The sequence below is a fragment of the Urocitellus parryii genome, chromosome 5 (assembly GCF_045843805.1).
Source record: "Urocitellus parryii isolate mUroPar1 chromosome 5, mUroPar1.hap1, whole genome shotgun sequence".
Lineage (NCBI taxonomy): Eukaryota > Metazoa > Chordata > Mammalia > Rodentia > Sciuridae > Urocitellus > Urocitellus parryii.
Window position 1 is genome coordinate 65,709,859 of NC_135535.1, and position 16,034 is coordinate 65,725,892.

At 34.5% G+C, this 16,034-nt stretch overlaps 1 protein-coding gene across 7 annotated transcripts in view; it reads right to left on the minus strand.

Annotated features, from left to right (window-relative positions):
- Nucleotides 1–653: 653 nt before the first annotated feature.
- The window catches only part of Larp4 (La ribonucleoprotein 4), a 71,645-nt gene continuing 56,264 nt past the window's right edge, over nucleotides 654–16,034 (minus strand). For all 7 annotated transcript variants that reach the window (XM_077799315.1, XM_077799318.1, XM_077799316.1 and 4 more), the window contains 5 exons: nucleotides 15,393–15,441; nucleotides 12,057–12,218; nucleotides 6,843–6,967; nucleotides 6,576–6,744; nucleotides 654–5,432 (listed from right to left, as the gene is read on the minus strand). In XM_077799315.1, coding sequence (XP_077655441.1) covers nucleotides 5,094–5,432; nucleotides 6,576–6,744; nucleotides 6,843–6,967; nucleotides 12,057–12,218; nucleotides 15,393–15,441 — 844 coding nt within the window. In that variant the 3' untranslated portion in view covers nucleotides 654–5,093. The remainder of the gene's footprint in view (nucleotides 5,433–6,575; nucleotides 6,745–6,842; nucleotides 6,968–12,056; nucleotides 12,219–15,392; nucleotides 15,442–16,034) is intronic.

The window sequence follows — 16,034 nt, forward strand, 5'->3', positions numbered from 1 at the left end:
TGAAGTCCCAATGACTCAGGAGGCTGAGGCAGGAGGATTTCAAGTTCAAAGCCAACCCAAGAAACTTAGCAAGACCCTGACTCTAAAATAAATGAGAATGGGACCTAGCTCAGTGGTAAAGTGCCCCTGGGTTCATTTCCCACAATCTCTCCCACACAAAATAGTAAATATTTATTTTATTAGCAATACAGTATATTCAATAAAAGTCAAACTATCACCTTAATTTACAGATGACATCTCTTCAAATGCCTGAGATCTACTTAGCTTTTTTTTTGTCTTTGCCTAAGGGGAAAAAAAGAGTTTAAAAAGCTATATTTTCTTTATATTCCCCACATACTCAAGAAAACCCCAGAGGTAGGCTGGGGATATAGCTCAGTTGGTAGAGTGCTTGCCTCACATGCACAAGGCCCTGGGTTCAATTCCCACCACTACAACAACAACAACAACAAAACACCCAGAATCTTAAACAGACTTTACAGTTCTTTACCCTTGTTTTGAAGATAAAATTCCACACTCCCTGCTCCAGAAACAAATAAACAATCAAAAACATGAAATTACAACCAGAGAACTAGAGAGTGGGCAAACATAAAATGATTAAAAAGTAAATTCAAGTAGTCATGACATACCCCACCTGGAGAAAACGAAACCAGTCCTGCTTTTTAGTAATTTTATTTTTTCTAATATTGTTACTTTAATTTCCCATAGCACCTTGGCAACGTTGAAAACAAATACAAAGATGTACATATTTTAACATTTTATGCAAGAGCATGTGTCACCATTTTTTGGAGGGACAATTCTGACAACAGTAACAAACCTAAGCAATGGACAAACTAGAAAGCCGGATAAATGGTTCTGATCCCCCAACCCCCAACATTTAAGATATGCCATTCAAGGGACATCTGAAAGTTTTTTTTTAAAAGGGAAAAAAAATAAGGTTGATATGGATAATTCTTTACATATACTAATCAGTATGCTGTGCTACAAAACTGAAAATAAAAATATTTAATACACAACCTGTAGATATCTGAGCTGCACTTTTAGGAGATGTCTACCATAGACTAATAAAAACTTCTTATCTTTAAAAATAAAAATCATTTAATAATCAGGTGATTTTCAAAAGAATTTATTCTCAAGTTTAAAACAAAATTTCTTTTAATTTAAAATGTCTTCATTCAGCTAATGAAATGAAATGTCCACGTCTTCTTCAAAGATCAGACTAGCTACAAAAACATGCAGAAAAAATTCTAAATTTGAACTAGTAGCCATCATATTTAAGGAAATATATATATAAAAGAGGAAAAAAATCCATCATATATTATATCTAAGAATTAATAAATCCCTCAAAAGGAGTACACTGTCTCTTTTTGAATTTTACCTTTTCCATAAAAAAAGACCAACCTAGTTCTTTTAAAATATAGTTAATATATATTGCCAATACAAATAGAGTGTTAACCCCAGTGTTTTTCAACTGTGTTAAGGTAAACCAGTAGACATTTAAGCCAAAAGACTAATTAATTATTAAGGCCATAACTAATAAAAACTAGAGAAAATGTTCAGTAACTTTTAAATACTACTTCCTGTTCCAGCAATATTCTTGTTCTCATTTACATTAGTGAAGAGACTATATTCCATCATTAAATCTTTTGTAAAGCAAGTGTGGTTATTTAAAAAGGAAAGGAATGTGAAACAATATTCAAACGAAGTTAAGAAACTTTAGGAACTAAAAATAAATTAGTTTTTGTTTGTTGTTGTTGTTTTTTGTTAGTTTTAATTGGAAGAGCTGGGGATCAAACCCAGGGCCTTGCTATGCTAGACAAGAGCTCTACCACCTAGATGATTCCCCAATCTCTGCAGGAAACAAAAATAAATTAGAATTCTTTTGTCATTGATCACCTGCAAATTAATCACAAGAGACAAGAACTACTTCTTATCAATCAAAGATCAACGTTCCTTCAAAATGAGGGTGAAAAATATTTAGATTGGACCATTATTTTAAATGCTAGTGTCTATATCTGGCAAAACTAGGATGATCAAGATTGGAGACATTTCCTAGACATTATGAAAGTCCTAATTATCAGGTAGAAAATGGAGGCAGGTTTTGCAATGTCTCTATGTACCTTCTACATGAAGTACAAAGTGATCAACTTGTATGACTTTTGTTCTTTATGCAGTTAAGAACTGTGGCTGATCACTGTATCATACATTCAATATAATTCTATCTACTTTCAGCCTCCGGCAGTTCGAGGAAATGTTAGGCCAAAAGGATGAAAAGGAGGAAAAAAACTGAGATTTCAATCATTCTATCTTCAGAAGCAATAAATAGTTGAAGTATAATAAACACCCACCTTCATCAGTTAAGAGTAATGCTGGGAAAAAAGCCAACAGTTTCACACAACTCACTGGCATCACGTAATATAAACATTAAACCTGTTGCAATAAAATAAATGCTAAACACATTCTGTGAATATATATATTACATATATATATATATGCAAACACACACACTCTCCCCTATACATGCCATCAAATGGCAATGATTAGATGTAATAAGGCAAATTAAACTAAAAAACACTATATTTAAAGAGATTAAAAAATGGTCATGTCGCCTTAAAAAAAAAAAAAAAAGTCATGTCTTTAACATTTTTTACTTTCGAGTACATTTGGAAAAAAAGCAAGAATATGATTGCTTCCTTTAAAAAGAACTCCTTTCTTGTGTTCAATTATAACCTTTAGGGGGTAGGGAATATACCTCAGTGATAAGAGTGCTTGCCTAGTTTGTGCAAGGCTTGGGTTCAATCCCGAGTACCAGAAAATAACCCTTTAGATTTTTTGGAGTTGGTGAACTAAAAAGTCACATAAGCATACGAATAAAAGAAGCCTACAACTTTGACAGATATTTAAAAAAAAAAAAAAAAGTAGTAGGAGTAATGTTTAAGTGCAATAATTAAGCTTATAATCCTTACCAAGTGATTTTTACAAAATGTTTATTCTTTTAATTCCAATGCACTCACAGGGGGTTAACACTTTGTTTCATTTCCACCAACTGCAGCATTATGTAAGTAAACCAAAATAAGCACTTTTATCATAGATGTAAGCCAATGATTAATAAAACTTTTTTTTAAAGGACTAAACTCCCCCAAATTTCAGCAAATTTTATTGTATGTCTCTTTTAGAAGTTGATTTTAGAAATAGTGTGTAGAAAAGTTTCAAACTGTGTAAATATATTATACCATGTTATCAATCTACCAAATCAAAAGCAACTGCCAAGCTAAATAATAAATTACAAAGAAATAATAATCCTGGCTTGTACAGAAATGTGCAGTGTTTTCAAAGCTCTTAACAGTTACCCACTAATACAAATCTCCAAAGCTTAACTTAGAATTGAAAGGAGTTTCACAGTAACATTTTTAACCTCCATTTACATTCACTTTAATATATTACTAAGATGTTTATTCTATGCCACAATGGTGCTTTCCAGTGTTCACAATTTACAGTTTCAATTTGTACATATGTAACTCATTAACATAAGGGAAAGTTCTTCCTGTTACAAACTATCCCTAAGAAGAAAAATAAAACCCCACCCTACATAGAACTCTGAACATGGCATGACTTAAAAAACAGATTAATGCAACATGGTTTTTAATATTTTAGCCTTTTCTAAATACCAGCATGTAAACTTGCCTATTTAATATATGACAGCTACAATTTTATTCACTGAGAAATTCTGCATCAATTTTATTTAACCATCTTTATCACCTTATAAAAATCTCTTGACTTGCTGTTTCTGTTTCAGTGAATTCCAAACTGTATATATATATATAGGTTTTTTTTTTTTTTTTTAATTTTAAGACAAAGGAAGCAAGGTGATATCACTGCAAACAGAAAAAAGTCCCCCCCCCAATTAAGCCTTTATAAAAATTTTCTATACTATTTAACACTTTTAAAAAGTCAGTTAAATTGTTTAATCTTTAACAATAAACAAAATATTACTGGAGGGTCAGTCTGCCCCACCTTTCTGGGACCTAAAATTCTGAGTATGTGAACAGAATAAAATACTTCAGTGTTAAATCCCCAAATTTATAACTGTTATACGATTTGACTGGATTAATTAAAACATACAGAAACATACAATTCAGTAGGTGGTTGGTTATTTTACTTTTGGGGGTAGGTAGTCAAAAAACAAAGAGTAACAAATGAAATAGCAAAATAGTTTTGTTTCCCATCTTAAAGGTGAAGGGAGGGGTGACAACAGATCACAGGGCAGTTTAAACCTTTAAAATCCATTGACCTATCATTTCAGGTCCAAGATGAATTTTTGAATTTTTTTGAATAGCCCCCATTCTTTCCTTGAGTATCAAACTGATTGGTAGTCACATCTCCAAGTACAATTAGAGCTTAACAGTCTGTTGAATGAAATATTAATAAAGTTGAAAAGACAGACTAAATTCAAACTAGAATAAAAATCTACTCAAGTATTACATTCAGTTTTCAAATCATTTACTAATATGACAACAGATTTGGCTTAAATCACTCTTGCACACACTCACAACCACAGGCACCCCAATCACTGATCTGCTCTGCAACACAAGGCCATATAATCAGAGATGACATTCTCCAAGCCAAACATTAAATAGATTAAAAAAAGTAATTTCTAATTTTTACAGAAATGCTTCTTCAAAAAATATTTTCTTACTCCCTCATCTCCTATACTGAAGGATGTATACTGCTTTCTTTTTTCGTTGTTTTGTTTTAATTTCTCAAGCTAAATCTGAACACTCAAAATTGATTCCAGGCAGAAAATCTTTGTAAATTAAAATAAAAAACAAAAATAGAAAAATTATATTTTATATATGTGTATATATATATATTTATATATATGTATTTATACTGATTGGAAGCCTCCAGCATTTTAAAATCACTTTAGAGATGAATTTTGGGATTCTACTCCTCACAATTCCAAAATCCATAATGATTTAAGGATATATTTTGTTTCCTTCCTGGCTACCCATTCCCCCCCAAAACAGTTCAATATAGCCACGGCTCAAGTTTAATGGGAAGAGAGAAAGTTTTTGAATAGTTTTGTTTTTTTGATTTTACTTTGGTGATCTGGGTGGCACATATTGCTCTTTGCCATTACGTCGAGTCACTCCCTGAGGTATAGCCCTATGGCTAAACTGGCGTCTCTGTTCCCTGATTTTTCCAGATGCTCCCCTGGGAATGGTATTGCCTCGGAAGCCAGAATAATCCTTACTAGCCCTTGCTTCTGGCTTCTCATGTGATTTCTCAATGGACTTCTCAGGAGCTCCAGTCTCTTCATTTTTGGTGGGAGACACAACATTGGAGCGAAGTTCCCGTAGTGGCTGCACAAGAACTGGAACTGGCTCTTTAGGGGGCTTCTGGCATACTTCGGCATAACTTAACTTTCGAGGTTCCTTTTGAAGGGATAAGGGGAAAAAAAACTTACAATACACATTCTTTAATAAAGCACAAAAAAGGATATTTTAACCACAGAAAAACATAAGTTACTTTCTAGGTAAGGGCAACAGATATTCTTATATACACTAATGCTGTTAAAGTGATTAGTATTATAAACTTAAAAAAAAAAAAAAGTGTTGAAAAAAAGTCAGGGCTGGGGATATATCTCAGTTGGTAGAGTGCTTGCCTCACATGCACAAGGCCTTGGGTTCAATTCCCAGCACCACAAAAAGAAAAAAAAGAAGTCTTAGAAATTGATCCATGATATAATTATTTTACTTAAGAAATATATATGCAATGAAATAAAATGGATCCAACCCCTCCTCTTGGTATAAAGAACCCTGAGAAGGAACATGTATGGCAGAAATCATACTTTTCTAACATTACTACTATCATCATTAAGATAAAATGTTCTAATCTATAAAAAATAAAGAGCTGTGCTAAAATGCTACTAGTTGTATCAGTGAAAATATTACAGGTAAATTTTGTGTCCCCCACCCTATATTTTCCCAATCATAAAATTATGAAATTGAGAGGGCTTGGGCTGTGGCTCAGCAGTAGCCCATTTGCCTGGCATGTATGAGGCACTGGGTTCAATTCTCAGCACTGCATATAAATAAAGATGTATAAATAAATAAAGATGTATCAACAACTAAAATAATAATACAAAAAATTATGAAATTGATTCTGGTACTGAAATACAAATAGGAATAGTCCCTAATGGCTTTCAAAGACTTATTAGTGCCACATAAACAACAAGATGAATTTTAACAGGGTCAAATCTCTTTATGATAGCCCAAAACTGGCAAATTCACCAAAACCTGGATGAGATGTTTTTCTGCTATGAGCAGAAGGAAAAGAACGAACAAACCCAAAGAAACTGAATAGTAAATTCTTCACTCTTAAACATGACTAAAACTTTCCATTTCTTCATAGTGACATTTAACTCCTTTAGTTTCTTTCAGATGTAGCCAGTCTTACTTTGAGCTACTTCCAAATGACTCTTGCTCTAACAAAGTACCATGTGAAAAAAAGTTGTTTTTAAAAATATATAATCTATTAATTTTTTTTCTAACAAAAACTAAACTCTTCCAAGTTACCTGTATGGTCACAGCTCCGGATGCATTTGTGTTACTATTACTTGGTGAAGCAGTATTTGCCCGTGGTGTCTTTGCAGTGCTTGGGGAAGAAACTGGTATAGTCATCTGATTGAGAACATCCTTCTGAACAGTGGATTCCTCTATTGGATCCTTTTCTTTCTGAGTTGTGCTAAAGAAAAAAGAGTTTGGATTTAGAGAACAAGAACTACTGAACTACCAATGAGAAGAAAAAGTCATGCTAAAGATTTTTTATACTAAAACTTGTACCTTAATGCAGGAAGCTCAGCTGTACATGGAGGACTTGTACTCATATTGAGTTGCAGGGCAGAAGTACAGTCTGTTTGCTCATCTTCTACAGGCACTGGGCAACTAACTCTCAAGTCTTCATTATCCTTAAATAAACAGATATTCAAAATTACATTTAGATGTTTTTCTAAATAAGATGCACATGAAAAAGATGATCAACATCATTAGCAATTAGGGAAATGAAAATCAAAACCTGAGAAACCCCTATATACCTACTAGTATGGCTATAATAAAAAAGACAGAAATCAACAAATATTGGAAATGATTATGGAGATACTGGATCTCTCATACATTGAAAGTAGCAATGTAAAAAAGATGAAGCAGCTTTAGAAACCAATTTGGCAATTCCTCAAAAAAATTAAATAATTAATATGACCCAGTAATTCCACTTCTATATACATACCTAAGAGAAATAAAATCAGGTGTATGTAAATAAAATTATCTCATATAGACAGGGGGAAAAAAAGGTCTACACAATTTTTAAAAAAATATATACATATTTTAGTTGTAGTTGGACACAATAACTTTATTTTACTTATTTTTATGCGGTGCTGAGGATAGAATCCAGTGCCTCACACTTGCTAGGCAAGAGCTGTACCACTTAGCCACAACGCCAGCCAATAAAAAAATTTTTATATTCACCATAGCATCAACTGATGAAGGGGGGGAAATGTGGTATATTAGAAAACAGAATATTGGGGCTGGGGATGTGGCTCAAGCGGTAGCGCGCTCGCCTGGCATGCATGCGGCCCGGGTTTGATCCTCAGCACCACATACCAACAAAGATGTTGTGTCCGCCAAGAACTAAAATAAATAAATAAATAAATAAATAAATATTAAAATACATTTTCTCTCTCTCTCTCTCTCCTTAAAAAAACAAAACAAAACAAAACAAAAAAACCCAGAATATTGTTTGGCAATAATAAGAATGAAGTGCCTGACACGGAAGCACAAACCTTTAATCTCAAGACTCAGGAGGTTGAGTCAGGAGGATTTTAAGTTTGAGACCAGCTCAACTCTGAGACCCGGTCTCAAAATTAAGAAAGGGCTAGTGATTTAGCAGAGTGAAAAGGCATCCCTAAGTTCAATCCCCATTACCAAACAAACAAAAACAAAAAGGAATGATGTACTTATATCGCTTCAAAGTGAAGATTTTCTGCTAAGTAAAATAAACCAGGTCACAAAAAGACAAATAATGTATGATTTCATTTATTTGAGGTACCTAGAGAAGTCAATAGAAACACAAAGTGGAAATATAGTTGCCAGGGGTTAAGGGTTGAAGGAAACAGGAAGGGGGCTGGAGATGTGGCTCAGCGGTAGTGCGCTCGCCTGGCATGCGTGCGGCCCGGGTTCGATCCTCAGCACCACATACCAACAAAGATGTTGTGTCTGCCGAGAACTAAAAAATAAATATTAAAAATTCTCTCTCTCTCTCTCTCTCTCTCTCTCTCTCTCTCTCTCTCTCTCTCTCCTCTCTCACTCTCTAAAAAAAAAAAAAAAAAAAAAAGAAGGAAACAGGAAGAAGCTCAATGGATATACAGTTTTAGTTTTATCTGATGAATTCTAGAGACTGGCAAGGCAACAATGTACATGTACTTAACCACTACATATACACTGGAAATGGCTAAGATAGTAATTTTATATTGTAGGTATTTTACCACAAAATAAATATGTGTGTGTGTATTATATATATATATTTCTGATAAATAATGGGGATGGAACCCAGAACACTTTACCACTGAACTATATCCCCAGCTCTTTTAAACTTTGAGACAGGAAATTGCTAAGTTGCTGAGATGGGCCTGGAAACTGCCATCCTCCTGCCTGCTTCCTGAATTATTGGCACTACAGGTATGTAACACCATGCCTGACTACCAATTTAAAACAAACAAACAAACAAACAAACAAACAAAAAAAACGAACAGGAACAAAAACAAGGCCCAGAATTTAAAACTGATGAATGAAATAAAAGATATAACAGATTTAGAGGAAGATATTTAGGAACACTTCGTAGAAAACATAGTTGAGAACAAAAATAAAAATAATAGCCAAAACAAGATACAAAGTTCAACCTATAAGATCTAATGCCATATTAGTCTACCAATGAATGAAAAAGAGCCATACACCAAAGACACATTATCATGAAGTACCAGAGAAAAATAAAATACGCTCTAATTACCTTCAAAGAAAGGTAAAATTTACAGAAATCAGAGCCCCTAGACTTAAATAAAGGTATTATGTCCATCTACAACTAAAAACGTTAAAAAAAAAAAAAAAAAAAAAAAAAAACCCTATGGAAGCTGGATGATTTTCTCAGCAAGATATGATTATATCTGAATTTAAGAACCTGCTTTTACCTAGACACTGAAGAATAAAAAGAAATCATTAAAGTGAAAGAATTTACATGGATTTTTAAGACAAAACTCTGAGAATATGCCAAACACTTTTGATTCTCAACTTTAAAACAAAAACACACCCTAAGGCCCAGCAACTTCATTTCTCTCTCTATATATATACATCCTAGACGTTCTTGTTCATAAAAAGATTTGAATATTTTTAAGAGCATTATTTATATTGGCAAATAGAAAGCTACAATTTCCATCAACAGCAGAATGAAGACATAATTTCATTTAGATATTTACAAATGGGCACAATGCACATTTGTAAATATTGTTTAGGGCAAACTAAGAGCTGCAACTTTTTGGTAGGCCCCTCTTTTAAGTTATAAAGGGCTGCAGAAATATATATACATACATACATAAAACCAGGAAGTAGTACACAAAGCCTAAAAGATTTAAAATTTACCCCTTTTCAGAAAAAGTTTGCCAATCCAGAATGGTAAACTAGAAAAGAAAATTATTATCACAAAGTTATATCTAAGCAGAAAAGGGGGGAAGGAGAACCCCAAACAGGAAGAGGATACACATGTTGCTTCTAAGATACTGAGGGCATTTACAGTCCACAATTGTAGGTTGGGAGTACATGGGTAAGTACACTTCATTATTATTTTTTAAAAATGTATGTGTCTGTCTCTCTCACCAAATCTGAGAAGTTATAAAACAAATCATTATCTTATATGGTGCCCAGAAAAACACTGCCACTTAAACCATGATACATTTTACATTTTAATTAACAGCCTGATTTATTCAATTACTTTTTTGGTACTAGGGATTGAAGCCAGGGCACTTTACCACTGAGCCATATCTCCAGTCCTGTTTTACATTTTGTTTAGAGACAGGGTCTTGCTGAGATACCCCAGGCCTGAGGCTGGCTTTCTTTGAACCCGCAATTCTGCCTCAGCCTCCTGAGCTGCTGAGAAATGGGCATGTACCACCATGCTTGGCTGACAGTCTAATTTTTAAAGATGATAAAATGTGAAAAAAATGTATATCTTAGAATTAATAAAATAACTACCATATTTCAAAATATTTTAAAATGAGGGCTGATAGTAGAAAAAGGAAAATATTTTTTTGGGGTGTATGTGTGTGTGTGGGGGGTGGTACCAGGGATTGAACGACTGAGCCACATCCTAACCCTTATTTTCTATTTTATTAGAGACAAAGTCTCACTGAGTTGTTTAGTGTCTCGCTAAATTGCTGAAGCTGGCTTTGAACTCTCTATCCTCCTGCCTTGGCCTCCCAAGCCGCTGGGATCACAGGTGTGCACCACCGTGCCCAGCTGGAAAACAATTTCTTACAGAGAATACTATCAAAAGATGAACTACAGACCAAGTATCAAAGCAGAAAAACATTTACAGAATCTAAGACTCAGAAATTTATACCTCATGACCACTTGTTCAGGAAGTTCTAGAAGATGTGACCAGTCATAATACAGGAAAATAAAAAGAGGAAGAAGGGGATCCAATAAAGGAGATTAAGGAAAACTTAACAAAATGGTGAAGGAATACAGAGAGATGAAAAATTGTGTCCTATATGTGTAATAAGAATTGTAATGCTTTCCACTGCTGTCCTGTAGTTAAATAAAACAATTAAAAAAATAATAATGGTGAAGGAAGTCCAAGAAACAGCCATATACCAGGCCACTGAGAATATATAAGAAAAAGAAATAATTACAGTGTACTCTGTCATTTATGTTTTTTTAAAAAAATATTTATTTGGGGTTGGGGCTGTGGCTCAGCAATTGTGCACTTGCCTGGGAAGTGTGAGGCACTGGTTTTGACTCTCAGCACTACATATAAATAAATAAAAATAAAGGTCTATCAACAACTAAAAAAAAAATTTAAAAAGAAATATTTATTATTTTTTACTGGTAGTTGGACACAATACCTATTTATTTACTTTTATGTGGTGCTGAAGATCAAACCCAGGGCCTTGCACGTGCTAGGTGAGTCTACCATTGAATTGCAACTCATGACCTAATCTATCATTTATTAAAAAAAAAAAAAAAAAAAAAAAAAAAAAGTGGGGCTGGTTTGTGGCTCAAGTGGCAGAGCGCTCGCTTAGCAAGCATGAGGCACTGGGTTCAATCCTCAGCACGACATAAAAATAAAAGATTTTGTGTCCACCTTAAAACAAAAACAACAAAAAACCCCTAACATATTTTTAAAAAATGTAATACTGAGACGTGGCTTACAAATAACAGCATGTTTTAGTCTACTGGTGATGCTTTTTACTTAGAGATACTGAAATAACGGGCACCTTATAATTGATGATATCTCATAAATGATGAAGCCCAATATACTGGGAAGATGGGAAAAATTTTTATGTGTTTATTTAAGAGAGCTATATATATTTCTTTAGCTCTAGAATGTAAATCTAACAATGTCTAAAATCTTACTTTTTAAAGAAATATGAAGAGGTCTGCACTCAAAAATATTGTAGGATGTAGTATTATAACTTGCTGATATCTACTCTCCACTATTTCAAAGGCTAAGTTTATCAAGTTAATTATAGGGTAGTAAGTAGAAATACAGCTTTCGACTTATTAAGCTAATTGACTTTAAAGACATGTAAAAGTCAAAGAACATTTTATTGACCTTGTATAATACAGCTTTATTATAAGTCCTTTAAAATAAGGTATGCTGAAAACTCCACAAGTTAAAACTATGATAGAAATACTAAGTATAAATAAAATTTAAAATAATAGCCCTGAAAACAATGCCCATAAACACAGTTCCAGAAAGTGAGACAATCACATTGATTCTTCAGTGATTACCTTTTCTTTGTAGACACCTTTAACAACATCAGACATTCTATTCTCCAAAACAAGTTCACCTGGCATTCTTGATGAACTTCCAGGTAATGGAGGAAAATTTGAAGCTAGTAAGTCAAACTTTGGTGTTGGAGCCTTTGTTTCAGCTGTTGAAGGATGGGGTCTCTAAAAGACACAAATCATCAAACAGGTCATATGCCTATTGAATTCTCTAATATTTGTGCTGTACCACTTGAGCCACAATCCCAGCCTGCCTATTTATCTTCAGATAGCTCTCTCTTCTGTTCCTTTTGCAAACTGCCACCAATATCTACTGTTCTTCAGTTTCTGTTTGCAATTCCCTAGTAAATAAAAATAAAAACAAAAACCCTAATCCTACCATGCCATCAGTTTTACTCTATCCTAATGGAGAACAGCCAGGAATGATGATGCATGCTGGTAATCCCAGAAACTTCTAAGGCTAAAACAGGAAGATAGCATAGACTCTTCCGCTATCTCATCCCCTCTTCCCTTGACCCTGAACTCAACATTCCACTAAAACTACACAAGATGTCAATGCCTTTAACCACAAAAATCTGGAAGTCAGACTATTTTTACTGACTTCATTATATAGCATGTGGCATGAATGCCCTTCTTTCTTTTGGGAATGTACTTTCTTCTTTTTTGCAATGCTGATGATCAAATGAAGACCTTCAAACATGTTCAGCAAGTGTTCTACCACTGAGCTAAAACCCTCGCTCTGGGAGTTTGTTATTTTAATTTTTTTTAGCTTTAGTGGTCTTCTCTTTGTTTCTTCTCAGTTCTGAAAACCACATGCGCTTTTCTCATTTCTGATTTGTTAAATTTTGGTTTCTAGTCTTTTTACTTCCACATTTTCCATGGGTTATCCATTATTCATGGGTTCAGATACACCGATATGTGAACAGCTGTATCTCTCCTTTTTTTTCTTTGACTTGGGATTGGCACTTAACCACTTAGCCATACCCACAGCCCTTTTTGAGACAGCCTAGTGATAAGTTGTTTATGGGCTTGCTAAGTTGGTGAGGCTGGCTCTGGCAGCCTGGCAAGCAGAAAAGACTTAAAACAATCCTTTTCCCTTTTGGTGGCCATGGCAGCACAACTGAATTGTACATTTTAAATAAGTTTCAGCCCAGGCTCTTTGTACATTTAGATTTCACTTGGATAATTCAAACAACATACTATAAAACTCTTGCTTTTAGTCCAAAAGTCACTACCACATTCCCTAAAGTTTCATATTTGGACTTCTTTTATTACTGTTCACAGGGTAACTTGTGAGAATTTTATCTACTCTTATTATTTTAATTACTATGTGAAAGTTTACAAATATTAAAATTTTAGGACCTCTAGCTAAGACCTCCCCTCTTATACTACAAGGTGTGTTTATCATATCATCTTTTCCTTCACCCCAAGGGTTAGTCCTTAATCCTGACATTTTCAACATGTTAAAGAGATCTAATCTCTCTCTTCCTCAAATGTTGAAGGCCACTTAAAAGACTATTCTTGGTGTTTTAATGCAATAATTTTCTTCTTTGAATATTATTCCTTTTCACTGTAAAACATACATGTAAAATAAGCATTGTATTACACATTTATGATACATCTATAAATCTGGGGTGGGGGAACCTTGAGGCCTCCATGCTTTTTTAAATTCTTATTTTTGGCAGTGTTGGCATGCCAAAAAGACACTACCACTGAGCCACATCCCCAACCCAATCTCCATGCACCGTTATTCCTCAACTCTTTTTGCCTCTAGATTAGAGACAATGCAAAATTCACTAAGAACAAATAATGGAAATAAAAATGAGTAATTGAAACTGGACAAAAATCAAACATGATATATAAAAGAATCAGCAATAGGCAGATAATTACCCCATTAGAAAAATTAAATAAAATAAAGGTATTGTATCTAACTACAACTAAAAAATAAATATTAAAAAAAAAAAAAAAGAATGAAGGAAGGCTAGGGATGTGGCTCAGTGGATGTGTCTTCAGTGGTAGCTCAGTTGGTATAGTGCTTGCCTAGTATTCACAAAGCCCTGGGACATTAAAAAAAAAAAAAAAAAGCCACTCCAAGGGATTCTCTTTCAGATATAATCATACCTATGAAAAATGATGATATTATAAATAATGCAATGATAATTTCATATTATCAAAAGACTGGAGCTACTTAAATATCCATAAATAATGCAATAAATTTTCATATTTTTAAAACTATATTAGGTATTCAAATAATTTTTTTGAAAAGAGAACATCAAAAAATTGTAACTGGGCTGGGGATGTGGCTGAAGTGGTAGCACACTCGCCTGGCATGCCCAGGGCGCTGGGTTCGATCCTAAGCACCACATAAAGATGTTGTGTCCACTGAAATCTGAAAAATACTTAAAAAAATCTGTAACCCTGTGTACTTGAGAATGAGTTTGTGACGGGTGATGGTGAATATTCTGGGATGAAAGTCAGGCTCGATTCACTTTTCTTGGGGTGTGGGTACTGGGGACTGAACTCAGGGGTCCTTTATTCCTGAGCTATATTCCTAACCCTTTTTATTTTTTAGACAGGGTCTTGCTAAGTTGTTGAGGATGGATTTGAATTTGTAATTCTCTTGCCACAGCCTCCCTAGCTGCTGGGATTACAGGTGTGTGCCATTATATCCGGCCCTTTTTATTTTTTTGAGACGAGCTGTAAGTTGCTGAGGCTGGTCTTGAACTTGCAACCCAGGCCGGCGCCGTGGCACATACCTGTAATCCTAGCAGCTCGGGAGGCTGAAGCAAAAAGATCACAAGTTCAAAGCAAGCTTTAGCAACTCAGCAAGCCCTGTCTCAAATTAAAATATAAAAAGGGCAGGGGATATGGTTCAGTGGTTAAGTGCCCCTGGTTCCATTCCCAATACCCCCCTCCCACTCACCCCCCCCCCCCCCGCCCCGCCAAATCAAAACCCAAAAACAGGCCTGGGGTTGTGGTTCAGGGTAGAATGATTGTCTCGCATACATGAGGCACTGGGTTTGATCCCCAGTATCACATTAAAAACAAAACCAAAAACAAACAAACAAAAAAAACTAAATAAACAAAATAAAGGTATTGTGTCCATCTACAACTAAAAAATATTTAAAACAAAAAACAACAGAAAAAACCCAAACACCTCCCCAAATTTGCAACCCTGTCTTATCCTCTCATGGAGTTGGTTCACCCAGCTTCTATTTTCCATTACTAAATACTAAAACCAATGAAAAGGCAGACCACAAGTCAATGCCATAGTAAATCACAATAGAGAAAACAAAACAAACAAAAAGAAAGATGTAATTAAAGGTTAAAAACACTCACTGTGATTCTGTCATCTTCTCGTCGTCTTCGACCTCTGAAAACAGTTCTCCTTTTAAAAACAAAAAAGAAGGTGTTGGGGACAACTTGTAAGATTCTTCAAATATACACAATCTAACAAAGATGGAGAGATTTCTAGTTTAACTTATATTCTAAATCCACCAAAATTAAAAGATATAGTCTTCTGAAAGCAATCTGAGCTTATATACCCAAAGCTTACATATTACCACCACCAGTTAGCTGGTTCATTTTTACTAATTTTTTTTTGCTCTCTCCATACCAGAAGCATATCAGAGTTTAATTTAGGCAAGGTAGGCACTATAAAACCCATTCCTACAGTTTATACTTAGAATAACTAAAACCCTAAGGCACAAAGATGGATAGCCTACTTTTTAAAGCTGCCTTCTCCTTGGCCAACTATAAAGAACTTCAAAATATAAATTTCTGATCACAGTGGCTGGGCGTGGTGGCACACGCCTGTAATACCAGTGGCTCAGGAGGCTGAGTCAGGAGAATTTCAAGTTCAAAGCCAGCCTGAGCAATGGTGAAGAGCCAAGCAACTCAGTGAGACCCTGTTTCTAAATAAAATACAAAATAGGACTGGGGATGTGGTTCAGTGGTTGAGTGCCCCCCCAAGTTCAATTC